The sequence below is a fragment of the Camelus ferus genome, chromosome 7 (genome assembly GCF_009834535.1).
Source record: "Camelus ferus isolate YT-003-E chromosome 7, BCGSAC_Cfer_1.0, whole genome shotgun sequence".
NCBI classification, from domain to species: Eukaryota; Metazoa; Chordata; class Mammalia; order Artiodactyla; family Camelidae; genus Camelus; species Camelus ferus.
The window spans coordinates 81,749,379-81,768,403 of record NC_045702.1 but is presented as its reverse complement, the minus strand read 5'-3'; the positions used below and the strand labels follow the sequence as shown (position 1 = coordinate 81,768,403).

The window sequence follows — 19,025 nt, the reverse complement described above, 5'->3', positions numbered from 1 at the left end:
AGTAAATATTTAGGATGCATGGACGGGGAAAGCCTATGATTTCTTATAATTTTAAGTTTCACCTGACATCTAGGACACGTCAGCTCAAAATGCATTTGAATTACCTGACTAGGCAGGAAGATTTCTGTTTCTCCAGAGTAATTGATTATGTCCTGTGCTCAGCATCCGGACCCTACAGACAAGCAAGGTGGACCAGGTCCCTGCTGGCCGAGGTCAGAGAATCTCATTGCAAGAAAAATAACTTGTGGTCTCAATCCAAGCTGGCCCTCAAGAGTAGTTTTAGAAAATGACAAAAGCTTCTTAGACAGGACTTAGGTCTCCTCACCAAAGCAGAAGCGAAACAGTCCCAAAAGGCCAACCTTGCTGAAAGTCAAGTTGCTTCTGCTGTCCCTCCCCATCTGGAGACGACGCTGGGTGTTGTGTTTACTGATTGGCACTGGATTCCCGCCACTAGGATTTTCAGACATTGTCCCAGAGGCCAAGGCTGATGAGACCTGGCCAGCTATTCATATGAGAGTTTGACTTTCAGTCCCAGCCCTCAGTAGCCCGTGGTCCATTCTCCCCTCCCAGCTTCGTGGTAGATCCCTCAGCATCCTGGTGGGCAGCTTTCACAACTTCTCAGTCGCTTTTTGCTACTCAGGTCCCATCTGGTTTAAACCTCCAACCTCCTGTCCACTCAGAGCCTTCCGTCCCTTATACTGGCCAGGCTCACCGCTCTAGGGGGCTGGCGGGCTGCTAGCTCATCCTCTGCCAGCCCACCCACCTAGAGGATGGGGCCCCTTCCCTCTCCGCACCACCGGACTCTGGCTCCTCCAGCATAACGGGAAGGGCAAGAGGCAAGAGGCTGCTACTTCACCTGCTGCTGCTGGCGCCTTCACTGTTGGCCATCCTCGTTCCCCTGAGTAACGCCAGTTCTCCTTGGGCAGGCGTCCAAGTGCTGGCTTTCTGATGGTGGGTACTCGAGTTCCGTCCCAGGGTCTAGCCCACCGGACCCGGCACACTACTTCCTACATGGCCCCAGGCTTGGCTACCTCGGTGGTACCGCTGGGTGCCTGGGAACTGGTGCCTTCGTCCTGTGTCCAACAGGGCAGTGCTGGGAGGCACCTGCGTCTGCCTGGCCCAGTCTCTCCTGCCCTGCACGTTCCTCCCCTGTTCCTCGAAGGCACCAACTCTGTCCTTCTCTGGGGGCTTCTGTCCATCATTCTCCCCACTCCCATCCTCACCTGCACACCTGCCAGGTCTCCCCCCATCCATCAGGTCCTACTTTCAATGCCACTTCTCTGGAGAAGCTGACCATGGTCTCTGGTGCTCCCCGCAGATTTGGGACCCCCTATGAACTGTGTTTATAACACCCTCCTGGTTCTCTTAAGAATGCTGACCACAACTACCATTGCACAGCCATTTAAGTCATTATCTGTTTCCCTTCAGTAGACTGTCATTTCCTCAGGGCAGGAATCCTGTCTGTCTGATTCTCCAGCCCAGGGCTTGGCGTGGGATGGTCCTCAGCGCGTCCGTATAAATACATGGGTGATGAACGAAATGTTGCAGTCCCAGAGCCCCTCTTTTATTCCCCCCAGCAAGACAGGGTTTGCATGTGGCTCTCTTCCAAATCCTTTTGACTTCTTGATAGTATATTATTTTAAAGTAATATAACACCTTGCGTTATAATCTTACTGGATGGGTACCAGGCGAAAGGCAGTTGAAGTCAGAAGGACAGAGCATCAGGTATAATTTCAGTGACAGTTCAGTTTGTCGCATGAGCCAGTCAATCCAACAGATACTTCCGGAGGCCCTGCCAAGTACCAGGGCCACCTGTCGGTGGCTGAGCATGGAGAACCCAGAGACGTGGGTCCTGGCTCAAGGAAGTCGACGCAACCCACATTCTAAGGCAGTTTCCAATTTTAACTTTGCCTGCGTCCTTCCTCGCTTCCTCGTTCCCTCCCTCCCATCCTTCCTTCTTTTTCTTTCGTGGATCAATCCCAGGAGCTCAATGTCTAATAACTTGGGGGGAAAAAAAAACACAGAACCAAGAGCAATTTTTATGGAGTGGATTTGTGCGATCATTCATTTTCTGTTCCCTGGAAAGGAGAATTCGTAGAACCTCTCTGTATTATGTGGGCTTGAAGACTGGGCTTCCGCGTCCCCTGGGGCCACCCTGGGCACCGTGGAAGGACTGCAGACCTGTTCTCCACGCAGGCATTTAAAGACTGCATGTGGTCCCCGGGCCCGCACATCTGTTCCCCTCCTCCACTCGCGTGCCCCAGCATCCCTTTTAAGAAACACTTATGCTTCGGGCAGTTGGCTTCGGAGACGAAGCGCACATGTTTGCTATGGGCTTGCGCCACCGTCGTGAGCCGGAATGGTTCTGTGTGGTTTCCTCGTCGTGATCAGAGCTCCTGAAAGGACCCGGGGCTGTGTCCCCCACGCTCTCCGACCCTCAGGCTTCTGAGAGCTGTTCCGGGAGAAGAGAGGGCACCATAAGCTCTTTTCTCTGCCCTCATTCAGTGTTAAACCCCAGAAGCAGCACAGCAGGCTGCTTTTCTTTTTCCCTGCAGCATCCAGCCGCCTAGTGGAATAGCTGGGAACAGCCTGTGACTTTAATGGTGGAATTTTACCCTCAGGACCCCAGAGACCACTCACTTAGGAGCCAGAGCCCAGCAGGAGAGTAATTAAACGCTGTGTCACTGCTGTGCAGCCCAGGGAACCCGGGGGAGCTTCCTCTTACTGCACATGCTTACTAGTGATGTGTTTCTACGGATGTTTGAGAAAAGGCTCACAAAGGCCTTGCATTTAGGCCGATAGAGTGCGGAGTGGCCGGTCAGCCCAACAGGATAAACTCAGGACACAGATGTCCCCCATCATCCACAACGGGACGTTAAAACCACATACTCATCCTCCTGGAGTTGACTTCAATTTGGTTCAAATGGAGACCCACCTCTTCCACTGGCGCCCCTATAGGTTTCTCACCTCTCCCTGTTGGAGGACACCGGGTATATGAATCCAAGGATCTACATAAAAAGTGATTCTAAACCTTTGAACTGTTGAGGAATCTAGGGAAATTCCCCTTCACTTAAAAAAAATCGAACTAACAGACTGGTAGGGCTGGAAAGAACCTCAGTGGGCCTTTCCTTTCTGTTATACGTGAGGACAGCCAAGATCGCCTGGTCTGTGTCTCCAGTTTCCGGTGCATTTCTCTGTGATTCTCATCCAAGAAGTGATGTCACTAATTATTGGGACTAAAGTGTCATTGGAAGAAGTGCTTTGGTTTTTCTAGCTCCTTGTTACAGATGTGTGTGTGTGTGTGTGTGTATGTGTGTGTGTGTGTTTATGTGTGTGTGTGCACGCTCGTGTGCGCTTTCTGCAATCTGAGGCCCGGCAGTAGCCCAAGGTGCTACCCCAGGCCTGGAGGGCATGAGAGCTGGAAGTTACCTCTGTGATCGGTTCACCTTGACCCTGACTTGGCAGGTGCAGGGCAACAGAGGCCCAGACAGGACACGCATGGGGCACCTCACTTCACAGCTCCGCCCCTCAGGTGCCCCTGCAGCACTTTTTCGGGGACCCTGGGCTTCATCCAAGCCGTGTCCCTCTGCTAGTTAGGAAGTGCACCTCCCCGATCTGTCAGAGCACACTTACTGAAGAACTAGCACTAACTAAGACAGAATCATCTACAGTATAGGAACGGCATCACGGGGTCGGACTTAAAGTTGGGATATTTGGGGTTCTCCTTTCTGTCGCCTGCGGAAAAGAGGAGTACATTTCCATTCTGTTTCCTCTCTTTCTTTTTCCAAACCCCAGCATATAAATAACGACCATATCCACGGCGAGAAGAAGGAGTTCGTGTGCCGGTGGCTGGATTGCTCAAGAGAGCAGAAACCCTTCAAAGCCCAGTACATGCTGGTGGTGCACATGAGGAGACACACGGGAGAGAAACCTCACAAATGCACTGTGAGTAGCGGGGGGGCGGGCTGGCCACCGGGGGTGCACCCTGCCCCCGCGGGTCCTTCCCCCGTGGGTCCTTCCCCCGACTCCAAGGGCCGTGTGGCTGGTGAGCCAGCTCAGCAGAGGCACATCTGGGCGGTGATAACCCCCCTATGGTGTTGAGAGGGGTTTCCGAAATGAAGAAATAATGCTGACCGCTGAGCTTTGGGGGGATGCTGGGAGGAAGTGGCCTAGATCTGCCACGTCCAACATGGTGGCCATGAGCCACGGGTGCTTTGGAGACGTGACTGGAGCCATCAAGGACCTGATGTTTTCAATTGAATTTCATTTTGAAAATTTAAATTTAAATAGCCCCACGTGGCTAGCAGCATCTGAGTCTTGACAGCCCAGCTCTGGAGAGTGGCAGGCGGGCAGGTGGCAGCTGGGATGTGCCCTGGTGCAAACACCTGTTGCTCCAGAGGACTCAGAGGGCACAGGGAGGGGCCGGTTTCTACTTGAAAAGCTTAAATTGACTTTCAAAAAATCTAACCTATGTGGCTTCAGTATTTCCCCACTCTCCTGGTCTGCCCCCATAGTCCTGTGTAGACCTCCAAGCAGGCTGGGATTCCTGCAAGGCTAAACCTTCGTTTCCTAAGGTGCCCGCCAGGCACGCTGGGCACCGCTCAGCCCTGGTACTTTACATCTTAAAGGCCCTTTACAAACATGATCAAATGCCGTGCCTTTGTACGGATACAAAGCCATATTAATGAACTTTGTGCTGAATCTGAAATCAGTGGGAATTCGAGGAGATGAATGAGCAGATAATGAAACGCATTGTCCACATGGAGTGGCCTATTAAAAAAAAAAAACCCTCCAGGATTTTTACTAGCCCTGAAAATGCTTTCTCTCCAATGGCCCTGAGCCCCATCTGAATCCCAATAAAGGCAGAGTTTAGTGGACTTTTTGTTCCTTGGTTTTGAAAAGCTGCTGACCCTCAAAATGCCCGTCTTTCATCAGCTCGAAGCGAGCGTTCGGCATCAGCGATCATTGTTGTGGGGTAATCCAGATTTACCTGTTGTCCTCAGTTTGAAGGTTGCACAAAGGCCTACTCGAGACTCGAAAACTTGAAAACACACTTGAGATCTCACACTGGAGAGAAACCGTACGTCTGTGAGCACGAAGGCTGTAACAAGGCTTTCTCCAACGCCTCCGACCGTGCCAAGCACCAGAACAGAACACACTCCAATGAGGTGAGGCTCCTCCGGGGGACACGCGTCGGGCCCAGGACTGGCGGGTGGAAACAAAGAACCCTCTAGAAGGGACGTATGTGGAGAGGCAGGCCGGTCCCAATGTACTTGCTCCCGGCCACTCCCAGCCTGCGTAGTACTGGGGGTGAAGGTTGAGGCTTGGGGTCTCAGAGGTAGGGATGAATCCTGGGACGGGTTTGGAGAAAGAGGCAGATGAAGGAGGGGAAGTAATACATTATGCAGAACCGCCCCTACCGGTCAGACAGCAGCAGCATTCAACTTGGAATCCCCACCAGCTCCCTCTGCCTGGAAGAGCGGGAGTGCATTCGATGGACCGCCCCGAAAGCACCGAAGTTAGATTCAGAAGCGAGGCATTGACAGCTGACAGCTAACTGCTAAGACAGCCGCTCTCATTTGCTTTCTCCAGGTGGTATCCTCAAGCGCGTTAGATCAAAAAGAGACTTTTGCAGGGCAACCAGCCTTGGCTAAATAGGATTTCCAGACCTTCTAAATTCCAAAGGATCTTGGAAGCTAGTCCCAGAAACCCGGAATGGTGTCTAGTCAGTTGTTTAAGATAACATGCTGAGTAAAGCTTCATGGTCATAAGTGGTTCTGGTTGTGCTGCTGCTCTTTTTAGGGATTTGTTCTCCCCCCCCCAAAAAAAAAAATTTCAGAGAAGCGTAAGAATGGAAATGATCTCTGACTCATTTTGCTTACGTTTTAATACACGCCTGCCTGCAGACCTCCGACTTCTTGAAAATCTACCTCAAATTCTGGTGCCACAGTAAAGCCTTCTCTTGAGTGAATCCAGAAATGAGCAAAGAGGCTCCCCAGAGTTTTGCTAGGAATAGGCCAGCTAACCAGAATTTGTTCACATGAGACATAGTTTTGCCCCACAAAGCCTGTCATCAGTTTGCTGGGAATTGTGTGAGACGAGGAGCATTTTGATCTTGGCATGGCTCTTATCACATGACAGTGGGTATGTGAGACCCCATAAGGTGCCAGGCAAGCCCTTTCGTGATCTCAGATGGAGAGAGAGGGAATCTGGGGGAAGTGCACCATCCAGCTCATGGGCCTTACTTTGGCTTGAAGGTGGCAGAGATGAGAGTCCCTTCAGCTGAGCTGACAGCAGAAACATCTCAAAGGGATTGACCCCACTCTCTGAAAAGCACACCGACCCGTGAACTCACACACATGCGTTCACATATACAGACTCTTTTCAAAAGATTCATAGTGGAATAAGGAGAGTTGATTCTGTTAGAATCACATATTATTGATCGATTGTTTGAAGGTGTTTTAGAGAAGATGGCACATCGCCTTTTTTTTATGTCGAAAATGCCTTTACGATGTAAAATAGTTGCAGGGTAATCTGCTGAGCTGTTTTGTACAAAGTTTTAGGGAGTTTAAGATAGATGGACCCACAGAGACAGAAGTAGATGAGTAGTTGCCAGAGGCGGGGGTGGGGGAGAAGGATTAGGGGTGATTGCTAAGAGGAACAGAGTTTCTGTTTGGGATGATGAAAATATTCTGGAATTTGATAGTGGGGACGATTGCTCAAGGTTGTGAATGTATGAAATGCCACGGAATTGTGCAATTTAAAAGGGCTATATTTCTGGGATGCAAACTGTATCTCAGTTTAAAATGTTTTAGGGGATTTGGTTAACCTCACTTAGAATTTAATTAATGTCTTTACACTTCATATATTTAAGTACAACTAGAAATTTAGAGGTTCTTCATTCCTCTGCATTCACTCCTGTGCTTGTGGAGAAATTTGGGCAGTGGGTATGTGAGGATTAGTGATGTATGTCCATAAACATAAGTATTAAGCTTTTAACCTTTTTATAGACTTAAAATATGTGGACATGTCTGCTTTAATGAAGTGTGTTATAGTTCCATTTGAATTCTCCTGTGAGGTAAAAAGTGCAATGCTGTGTATGAGTTTAATACCCATCATGAGAGTAAAACACATCTTGGTCAATTATGTCTGTCACCGATGTTGAGCAGTTTACTGAAAATAAATTATTAACGTTGACCATAAACTCATAAAAAAATTTGATTCACAAACTCGTAAAAATTTTTTCTCACTTCCATAAAGAGAAAGGCCTTGGCCTTGCATAAAAATGATGGGACAGTTTCAGAGACACCAAAATTAAGTATGTCCAGGAAATCCAGATTTGTGTCATCAGATAATTCTAGATAAACCCAGATTCTCTTCTGTCACTTACTTGCCCTCTTATTTCTGTCTTCATTCTGTCACTGAACAGATACTGCTGGCTGTTACCTGCCAAGCACTTTGCTATTGTAGACGTGGCAGAGGGGATGGGCTAGAACCCGGAGCAGGTAATTCCCACTCGGGAAGCTGGCCTGTCTCGCCTCCCCCACCCTGTGGTTGCCCTGCCCATTTAGGGCCACTGGCCATCTCAGTGGCCTTTGACAGGGCTGCCTGCTCCAGACCACACGTCTTCCCTTCCTCCCAAAGCCAGATGAAGCCAGTTGCCTTGAGCTCTGTTTCCGTTGTATCTTCCTCTCCAGAAAGTTCCAGCAGCCCCCTCTTTCCTGTAGAAAAGTTTAGATCCCTCAGGCTTGTATCTGCTCTCACCAGACCCAAGCCTCCCCTTTCCCCATTCCCTGGACCCCTCACCCTTGTGACCATGCATGGAACCTTCCAGAAAGCCTATGCTTGAACCACCATGCTTTCATGCAGAAGCTCTCCTGCCACTGGGCCTCTGCTCTGAATACTTTTTTTTTTTGCATGCTCTTGCCCTCATTTTTATCCCTCAGAACCTTGTTCATCTTTCAGGATCCAGTGTCTCTTCCTAATCAAACTCTATTTATTAAGCAATTATTTTGTGCCCCACATACATCTTGGTAAGCATTGACATGCTGTACATGACCTTCTTTAGCCCATACTGTGACCTCATGAGCTGGGCGTTATACCCAGATAGAGAAATTTAACAACGGATGCCTCCCACTGTCACCCCAGTGAGAAAAATGTCCCTCTCTGTCCACATCTTTCTGGAGCACTCACACTTTGTATAGTAGATAATTCATGCTGTCTTATTTTTCCTACCGTCTTTTATATTCCTTGAGATTTAATCCTGTCGTAGGAAACTTTGTGCTCACGGAGTCTCACATATAGTAGGGATCATTAAATGTTTATTGGAAGATGCATTTGTATAAATTCTACAAAGTCACCTAGAATAAGTATCACCTGCTTTCACAAGATACCTTTCAGTTCAGGGTCAAAAAGGCAACAACCATTCCAAAACGACTGTCCAGGACAGCACATGGGGGTAACTCAGAATCCTGACACCATTTATCTTCACCTACAGTTATATTTCATTTCCATCATCGATCATGACAAAACTAGGGGGACCAAGCTACGTAACTAAGTTTTGTTTGTGAAATGTAAGTTTCCTGCCCCTGTGGTCGTGGGGATTTTTGTAAGTGGATGGTATATATGTCCACATGCAAGGGCACACGTGTCCTTGGATGTGCTTTCGGTCCTGGAAATGCAGGAGCTGATGAAATGAGTAGGTAGACTAGCTGTGTCCTTGTTTTCAAGCTAACCCATACTATACACGTGCATGTCTTAACGGGAAGAGGAGCTCTTCAAAATGTCATGCTGGCCTGGCTTTGCCACCCCTCTCCCTGCCCCATACCTCCCCGTCTGCCCGCCGGCGGAACAGCCTGTCGCATCAGCGCAGTCGGCCAGCCCGGGCTGATGCCGGACGCTGTGTGGTAATAGCACGATCATTCTTCTGTCCCTAATGCGTAGAATTTGAGGTGCTCATTTCATCACATATATATGCGGCAAATCACATAAGCTCTGGAACAGACGTAATTCATAGTTAATGGGAATCAATTCTACCCGGAAGAATCTCATATTTGGAGGTGAAGTCTCTCAGGATAATCTTCGGGATCTTCACTTCACCACATTAGGGCATTTCATCATTTTCGGTAGCACTCAGTTCATTCTCGGGCTTTTAGTGAAAAAGCATAGATCTGTAAGAAAGGAGTCTTTTTTTTTAATACAATAGATGCATTACATTAATCATGCTTTTTATGATGATTGTTTACTTAATAGCTCATCTTCTGGGATACATAGATAGAAATATATATTTGTATAAGCATATCCATGAATGTATTTCAAGCTAAATAAACAAAACCACAGTTCGGATGTTGGTCATGAACACGATGCCAGCAGTTCTGTGATCTGAGTAAATATTCAGCTATAAGGGTCCGTATAAACTTTTATGACTGTATCTGTAGCTTAATCACTGACCCAGGTAGCAAATGAAATTAGCATGAAATCATTTATAGACCTGAGTCCTCAGGAGCAGAGCCCAGTCCAGGAATCCTCGTCTCCAGGACAACATCCATCAGCCCTCGTCAGTTTACGAGTGAGCACTCGTGGACACTCTTAACAGGGCTTCCAGCTTTGCAGATCAGAAACAGAAACAGACTCACAGACACAGAAAACAAACATGATTACCAGGGGAAAGGGAGTGGGAAGGGAGAAATTGGGAGTTCGAGATTTGCAGACACACCCTACTGTGTATAAAATAGATAGACAGCAAGGTTCTATGTAGAGCACAGGGAACTATATTCAATACCTTGTAGTAACCTATAATGGACAAGAATATGAAAAGGAATATATGTATGTACATGTACGATTAAATCATTTTGCTGTACACTAGAAACTGATGCAACATTGTAAACTGACTGTACTTCAATTAAAAAAAAAAAAAGAGAGAGAGGGAAAAAAGAAAGGTTCTGGATATTCTGAGCCCTCAACATCCCCACGCAGTTGTAATACAACCCAGAGGAACATACTGAGTGATATCTAACATAGGGTCGGCTGTAGGTAGTTTTTTAATTATGCTGATGTGTAGAGAGCACGTTTTCAAAGGAGGTAGAGTGGTGTGAGGTCTGAGAACCAGGACATTCATAGGAAGTTTCTTTACACAAGCTCCCCCATTCTTCTCATTAAGTGATGGGCATCCTTTAAGCCTTCTCCTGTTACCATCACCATCCTCATCCTCTTCACCATCTTTATCATCAGATATCTATTGTGCGCCCCTCTGATGCCGTGATACCTCTTCGTGCTCACAGGATAAATGATTCCAAGAACATAAACGCGATTTACACGTTCTTAGTGCTCCCTCAGCACGCTCTAAAATAATAACGTATTTCAGCTAGATTCCATGAGCCCTGAACAATGTTCTAATGGTCTGTATTAAACTTTCATACCATTTAGAGGGTCTTGAACACCTCAAAGCCTTGTGAACGTGCTTTGAAAGAACTAAAAATACAATGAGTAACCACAGAAGACGCGGGCTGGGGATAATCACTTTGACAATGGTCTGTTCTCACGGCGTTTGGCAGAAACCGTACGTGTGCAAGATCCCCGGCTGCACCAAGCGCTACACCGACCCCAGCTCCCTCCGGAAACACGTGAAGACCGTGCACGGCCCAGAGGCGCACGTCACCAAGAAGCAGCGTGGGGACGTGCACCCCCGGCCCCCGCCCCCGCGGGACTCCGGGGGCCACTCACAGCCCCGGTCACCCGGCCGGCAGACTCAGGGAGCCCTCGGGGAGCAGAAGGACCTCAGCAACACTACCTCAAAGCGGGAAGAATGCCTCCAAGTGAAAACCGTCAAGGCGGAGAGGCCTATGGTATGTCACTCACTTTCCTTCCGGTTTTCCCAGAGCTGTCCCGCGTCTTTAGTAGAGGGACCGGGGTGGCACAGGGAGGGGCGGCACGGCCCCGTCCTCACTGCACCGCTCTGTCTGACTGAAGGAGGCCGGCGCTCACTGACCTGGGTTGCTTCCCCAGCGCTGACCTGTACCCGCCACAGGGCTCAGCTCAGAAAAGCCAAGGGGTTTCCCAGTCGGTTTTGAAAGTCAGTCTGGAAGCCTGGTAGCAGGTAGACAGACACAGCCATCCCCCTGTCTATTCAGGCTTTCTGGAAACATGTCTTTCTGATTCCTTTGCCCTGATGATGCCGGGATAAATCGGCCATGGTCTCTAATCTTTAGGGGTTTCCAGTCCAGTGGGATAGGCAAGCACAACTCAGCGTGATGGGGCTTTATTAACACAGGTCTGTGTGGGAGCATTCAGAGGGGAGCTAGCCGCCAGTGCCCTCGGGATGCGAGGAGAGGTGGCCGCCAGGGTCAGCGCTCAGAGAAGGGATGGAGCGAGCGCTGCGGAGCAGGACCCGGCGCTGCCAAGCCTGAGCCATGGGGAATGTGCCAGAATAAAAAGACAGAAAGGGATCGTTTAGATCTTCAGAAAAGACAACTCCCGTGCCAGCCTAGAGAGTGGATGAGAGCCTGGAAACCATATCTGCAGTGGGGCCTGAACCAAGGAGGTGGAGCACACGGGAGGGGTTTGAAAGACGTCATCGGCAAACATCTCAGGGTTTGATGATGCACAGGATACAGGCTCCAGTTGCAGCTTCTTTCCAGCTTCACTTGGTGATTTTGTGTTAGGCACGTGCGTAATAAAACATCTGAAATTTCCCCCAGAGACAGCAAGGAAAATGAAAAGAGGAGCCGTCAGAGGAGATTGCGTACATGTGTATTTGGCAGATCGATCGTGGAGCCAGCTCTGCGTTTTGGGTTCTAGTCTCTCAGTTCTCTGGATGCAGGAGAAACGTACCAGGTCGAGGGCACGTGCTTAGACTTCGAGATGCGTGGAAATGATCAGGCAGGCAGATTTCTACTCAGTGTAAGGAAGTATTTGCTTAAAATTAGGGAAGTCCAGCAACTGGATGGACAGCTTGTGAATTCCTGAGTGATGTCACTGTGGGGCAGGACGTGTGGGCAGGAACTAAGGCACAGACAGTTTCAGAAGCATCGGAGTGGAATTTAATGACTTCATTGAATTTTAATGACTTACTGAGTTTGTCATTAAACTCTTAACAGTCTTAGAAAGTGATATTAAGTCTAGCCAAAAGTAATGCAAACAAACTATCCAGATTTATCATTATTTCCCAGTGGGTAGCTGTACTTTGCTTTTTAAAAGGGTTAGGACTACAGTTAGGGTTAGGGTTAGGGTTAGGGTTAGGGTTTTGCTTTAAAACAAAAGTAAAACTTTATATATGGGTTATGACTGATCACTATACTTTGTTCATCTATAATTTTGTTTTTCAGGAGCATGTATCATTTTCCTAAAATAAAGTCCCCCTGTATAATAATTGTGCAAAAGATTCAACAGTTTACCCTCAAGTGTTTAATGAAACTAGGAAAGTGAATTTGTGGTCTCTTTGATTGTGTCATTGAGTGATTTGTGTTCTTAGGACATCCTAACAGCCGAGAGTCTCTTGCACGTTTAATATACATCCCTAACTCAAGAGAACTTAGTAACCTAGAATGAAAAAGACTATGAAAGTAAACAGATGTATTGTATACGTAGGACTGAAACAGTATGCTGTACACCAGCAATTGACACAACCTTGTAAACCGACTACACTTGAAGAAAAAAAAAGAACCAAAAAAACCAAAACCTTATCTACTCCCCCCCCCCAAACATCCGTTATTTAAAAATAAAATTTGTAGATGTGAAGCGTTTTATAAGTAATTAAATCATAGAAATAAAGGGCTGGAAAGAGATCACAGAGGCGGAGGCCTGACTGTAATTTAGAGGTGTGGAAACTGAGGCTCAGTGAGGTTGAAAATCAGTCAGGCTTCCTCGGGAGGCTGTTTTATGTATATATACACACACGTAAGTATCAGTTGATACCTTCATAGACATTTACGAATGCACACGGGATTTCCAGTCTGAATATTCTTACTTTAAAAGCTTGTCTTTGATTTGATCGTCATGCTATAAATTAAATTCTTTCTTCTCTTTTCTTATTAATCCAACATCTCTTCTGTGTCATGCTCCTAAATGTCTTGTTCTCACTTCCTAAGGACAGTGGGTAATAAGGTGAGGGAATTTTGCCTTCTGTGCTGCTTTGGTTCTGTTTTGTGTTCATTTTAACCACTTAATGTTTATTGGTTTCATTTTTCTTTCGTTTCTGTCCTTTGTGGTATCTTTGGTAGTGAACATCACTCAGCTGTGTTTCCAACCTAGAAGCAGTGTGTTTTGAACATTCAGCATGTGGAAATGTGGAGTTAGATGGTGAAGTTCATCGTTCTATCTGTCTAGGTTTTCATGACACATCACACTCCGGCCGACCAAGCAGATGCTCTCAAAGACCATTTAATTATTGTATTGACGAGCGTAAATTTATTCTTGGACCAGACGTGCACCACCCTCTTTGAGGAATATCTGGATGCATTTGTTGTTGGCAATTTAATCTGTATTGAAATGCCTGTGGTCCTTTAAGCATTTTCTAACTGTAAGTGCATTTGTAAGGCCTTCCTCCGGGCCCTGGGGAAGCATAAGTCTGCAGGTTCGTGTGGACATATACAAACACACGTGCTGATTTGACAGTCCGAGAGTCCAAGACATCTTGAAAGCCCTGGATGATCTAAGGACCTTGGGAAGGAGCAGGTGATATGGCCTTATGGGACTCTGCAGAAGTAAAACCTTGAGGAAGCTTTCATGCGTTAACGATCAAATTTGTGTATCTTATTTTTCTCTGCTTGGTTGCCCAGGACACCCTTAGTGTACCATGTGGCACTCGCTTAGAAAGTGTCCATTTGCTTGAGTGTATGTCCCTTGGCCACAGAAACAGTGTAACGGGTTCTGGGGGAAAGACCTGTGCCCAGACCCCTTCCCGGCAGCTCTGTGGCTCCAGGTGTGCACTTACTGCTCCCTGCTCTTGGGCTGCTATCAGGCTCCAGTTTTTAGGTAGCACTCGAGAGGGTGCCGCAGAGGAATCAGAGTGGGGCTGAGCTGGGAGTCGAGGCTGTCACACCTTTCACTTTGTGACTTTGGGCAGCCACTGAACTTCTCTGAACATCACTTTTCTTATCTGTACGAAAAGGCTCAGACTGTTAATCCACCAGGGCACCACTGGGATTTTAGATGGACGCGTTCCAGGTTGTGTGGACTGCTCAGCGCAGGCCACTTTCTCCAGTTCTCCCAGACGGGAGGACAGTGAGCTTTCCAGTCCCTATTGCCAGGGGCCCCTGGAGGGGGTCTTTTCCCTGACTGAGAACCAGTGGACTAGATTAAGCTCCCATTGAGTCGCAGAATTGCCTTACCCAGCCCACCTGGGCGGGGTTAGGGAGCACGGCCTGATTCTCCTAGTGAAATGCAAGGTGCACATGAAGAGGCTGGGAAGATGTCTGCACTTCCCTGGTGACTCCCCTCTGGCTATAGCAAAAGCCAAGTGACTGCAGTTTCCACTGCCTTTACCTACACCCTGCTTGGAATTCTACAAAGCAAGAAGATGTAGAAAGAAGTGGGAAGGGTTGCCACAGCTTGGGGAATCAGCCCTGAATGATTTAGAGGGGCTGGTTGGAAGCGGGGTCATGTGTGCTTCTGGACCACATTTATATTCCAAAGACTAAAGCAGTTATTATAACTGCTAATGCTCTCCAAGCCAATTAGTGACCATTATCCAGGGCTTTTTGAACTTTGTGTGCTCTGGGGGCTTCAAATCAAAGCCCTACAACAACCCCTAGGAGAAATACATGGTCCCCATTTCTTGGATAAGAAAACTGAGGTTGAGAGTGGCTATGGAATTTGCCCAAAGAATAAAGTCATGGAGGAGGTGGGCTGGGAACCGACGAGGTGTGTTTGCAGAGTTGGCATCTGGGGGGGGGGGGTCCATGGCTGTTACACCACATCTGGCACTCCCTGCTGCCCACTGCCCCCCACTGCACATCCACTGCTGGTCCACTTGTCACTGCAGTCCAGGGAGGCCACCTCCATTCACCAGAACACAGTTCTTCTCATCACCCCCACCTCCCCGAGAGTCTGTGTGATCCCTCAGCATCGGCCACCTTGTCTTCATCGTTCGGGTGACGTTTCTTTCCTTCGCCCTTGACCCCACAGACATCTCAGCCAAGCCCTGGTGGTCAGTCTTCATGCAGCAGCCAACAGTCCCCCATCAGCAACTATTCCAACAGTGGGCTCGAGCTTCCTCTGACCGACGGAGGTGGTGTGGGCGACCTCAGTGCCATCGATGAAACCCCAGTCATGGACTCGACCATTTCCACTGCAACCACAGCCCTCGCTTTGCAAGTCCGGAGGAGCCCGGCAGGGACCAAATGGATGGAGCACGTCAAGCTAGAAAGGCTCAAACAAGTGAACGGAATGCTTCCGCGACTGAACCCCATTCCACCCCCCAAAGCCCCTGCGGTCTCTCCTCTCATAGGAAATGGTGAGTTCCAGCCAGACCTCGTGTCTGCGCAGGCTTTTCTCTTCTTTCAGATGCAGCCAGAGGCACGGACAGGACCCGGGCCCTTGGGTTTTTGTTTGCTAGTTTCCCCACCGGTCCTGAAATGATGCTGGAACCAAACATATTCGTGTTGCCTTTCTGGAGAGTTCATATTTTGAAAGCAGGCAGTAAGAGGGTAGTAGTGAAACAAAAAGTAAGACTGTGCATGGCATATTCTGATGGTGAAATCATAACTCTGAGGCCAGGGTGCGGAAATCCCAGTGGCAGAGGCATCTGTGGTTGGCACCTGTCACTGGTTTCCAGTCTGCAACCAGGAGGAAACCGACCACTCTGACTGACGTTGGCTCAGTTCAGTGAAAGGCTGGCAGCCTTTCCCATTGGCAGTTTTCCTTTGCTTCTGAGCTTACACTCCACACCTGGAGCGTATCCTGAGGGTAAACGTCCCCACCACCAAATCAGGTGCGTGACACCTTTGTGGGATGTCACAGGCAGCCCCCGAGTGTGGAAACGAGACTCCGAGAACACTTCTGGCCCCTGGACTTCCTGTAACTCCAGCACCATACGTATACTTCCCTGGAGTTTCCATTTGGCCCTTGCACTACACCTGTGAAGGAGCTTAACTCACCCAGGGAGTTAGTTGTTACTATTTTGTTTAAGCCAGGGGTCAGCCACATACAGCCTGCCACCTGCTATATCAATAAAGTTTTATTGGCACCCAGCCTCACCCATCCCCTGACTCCACCTGCGTGCTTTGGCGCTTCAGGGTGGAGGCAGGCAAGGCGGGACCCAGAGAAATGGAGCATAGTCACTGCTGGTCCACGCCTGTGGTAAGCCATCCCGGAATGAACGCCTCTCTCCCCGCAGGCACGCAGCCGGGTACCAGCTGCAGTTTGGGCGGGCCCACGCCCCTTCTCCCCAGCAGAAGCGACCTTTCCGGCGTGGACATCACCATGCTGAACATGCTCAACCGGAGGGACAGCTCCACCAGCACCATCAGCTCCGCCTACCTGAGCAGCCGCCGCTCCTCCGGCATCTCCCCCTGCTTCTCCAGCCGCCGCTCCAGCGAGGCGTCCCAGGCCGAGGGGCGGCCCCAGAACGTGAGCGTGGCCGACTCGTACGACCCCATCTCCACCGACGCCTCGCGCCGCTCCAGCGAGGCCAGTCAGGGCGACGGCCTGCCCAGCCTGCTCAGCCTCACGCCCGCCCAGCAGTACCGCCTGAAGGCCAAGTACGCGGCCGCCACGGGCGGCCCGCCGCCCACCCCGCTGCCCAACATGGAGAGGATGAGCCTCAAGACCCGCATGGCCCTGCTGGGCGACGGCAGGGAGCCCGCGGGGACGCTGCCGCCCGTGCACCCGCCCCGGCGATGCAGCGACGGCGGGGCGCACGGTCACGGTTACGGCCGGCGGCCCCTGCTGCCCCAGGACGCGCCGGGCAACGGCCTGAGAAGGGCCAGCGACCCGGTGCGGACGGCCTCCGAGAGCCTCTCCCTGCCCCGGGTGCAGCGGTTCAGCAGCCTTAACAGCTTCAACCCTCCGGCCTTGCCTCCGTCCCTGGAAAAGCGGAACCTCGTGCTGCAGAACTACACCCGGCCCGAGGGGGGCCCGCCCCGCCACTTCCACTCGTCGCCCTGTCCCCCGAGCATTACTGAGAACGTCACTCTGGAGTCCCTGACCATGGACCCCGACGTGAACCTGCCCGATGAGGACCTCCTGCCCGATGACGTGGTGCAGTATTTGAATTCCCAGCACCAGGCAGGGTACGAGCACCCCTTCCCGAGTGCCGTCTCCGATGACAGCAAAGTGCCCCACGGGCTCGGCCTGGGGACCGGGCCCGGCGACTTTGACCCGCTCGGGCTGCCCGCCGGCCACGCCAACCAGCAGTACCGCGGGCTGGAGCCGCCCTGCCCTGATGCCAGCAAGTCCGACCTGCCCATTCAGTGGAACGAAGTCAGCTCGGGCAGCGCCGACCTGTCCTCCTCCAAGCTGAAGTGCGGCCAGCGGCCCGCGGGGCAGCCGGCCCGAGGCTTCGGGATATACAGCCACCCGGGCGTCCACCCACAGAATCCCTTGAGGGGTGGGGCCGGCCCCACGGGAGGGTATCCGACCCTCGGGGAGCACGACGGCCCCTTCGGTGGCACGGAGCACTTGGTGAGCCACAGCGGCGGGGTTGGCCCCAACGGAGCCGCCTTCCACGAACAGACCTACAAGGCCCAGCAGTACGGGAACTGCCTGACCAGGCAGCCCGGCGTCCCCAGCTCGCTGGATGCGGCCTGCGGGGCCGGGCTTCAGGCGGCAAAGCTGAAAAGCGCCCCCGTGCAAGGGAGCGGGAGCCAGGCTGATTTTGGCCTGCCCGGGGCGCCCAGTGAGCCAGCTGGCAGCACGGTGAGCGGGGTGCCCACCCAAGACCCAGTGGGACAGGGGTACCTGGCTCATCAGCTTCTGGTCGACAGCGTGCACCACCAGGGGGCCAGCCGCCCCGGGCAGCACATGCTAGGGCAGGGTAGTGCTACCTCACACATCCACAACTACCAGGGCCTGGAGAGCAGCCCGCCAGGGCCTCCCGGCGTCAGCGGCCAGCCACCAGGCTTGGCCGCGGTCAGGGGCTACCAGCCGTGGGCCGGCTACGGGGGCGGCCGGCGCCAGGCTGGGCCGAGGGGCGGCCTGGCTCTGCAGCCGGGACAGCTCAGTGACACAAGTCAGACCTGCAGGGTGAACGGCATCAAGATGGAGATGCCAGGGCAAGCCCATCAGCTCTGTCCCAACATGCAGAGTTACTCTGGTCAGTTCTATGACCAAACCGTTGGCTTCAGTCAGCAAGACATGAAGACTGGTTCCTTCTCCATTTCGGAAGCCAACTGCCTGCTCCAGGGGGCCAGCGCCGAAAACTCGGAATTACTTTCCCCAGGTGCTAACCAGGTGACCAGCACAGTTGACAGCCTCGACAGCCATGACCTGGAAGGGGTGCAGATTGACTTTGACGCTATCATCGACGACGCGGACCACGCCAGCCTGATGTCGGGAGCCCTGAGCCCGAGCATCATTCAGAACCTCTCTCATAGCTCCTCCCGCCTCACGACACCACGAGCGTCCCTCCCGCTGTCCGTGAGCACCACCAACATGGCCATCGGGGACATGAGCTCGCTGCTGACCTCCCTCGCGGAGGAAAGCAAATTCCTGGCAGTTATGCAGTAGGTGGTAGGGAGAATGGACTGCCAAGAGACGTGACCTTTAGGCGTTTAAAAGATGAAATTGACCTGGGTTTTTGTTTTTGTTTTTTGGTTGTTTTTTGTTTGTTTTTTTTTTTTTGTTGTTTTTTAGTTCTGTATGTATGTTAGCAATCTCATCTCACCTGACTGGGATGTGTTTCAAGTATATTCCTTTTATGGAAAAGGACTCTGAAAAACCCTAAAGTATTCTAGGGAGAAACTGTCTTCCATTTCAGTTTTTGAATCAGTATTGTTAGACTCGAAATGCCCTCTTTTTAAAAAAAAAAAAAAACTGTAAGCCCCCGCCCCCTTTTTTTTAGTAAACCAGTGTAAATGTGTGACGTGCAT

At 50.6% G+C, this 19,025-nt stretch overlaps 1 protein-coding gene across 1 annotated transcript in view; it reads left to right on the top strand.

The window, feature by feature from the left end:
• Window positions 1-18,796, top strand: part of GLI3 (GLI family zinc finger 3) — a 265,844-nt gene extending 247,048 nt beyond the window's left edge. Inside the window, 5 exon segments of the mRNA XM_032484273.1 lie at window positions 3,796-3,945; window positions 5,004-5,168; window positions 10,554-10,844; window positions 15,124-15,451; window positions 16,334-18,796. Of these exon segments, the coding sequence (XP_032340164.1) occupies window positions 3,796-3,945; window positions 5,004-5,168; window positions 10,554-10,844; window positions 15,124-15,451; window positions 16,334-18,663 (3,264 nt within the window). The 3' untranslated portion in view covers window positions 18,664-18,796.
• Window positions 18,797-19,025: the final 229 nt, after the last annotated feature.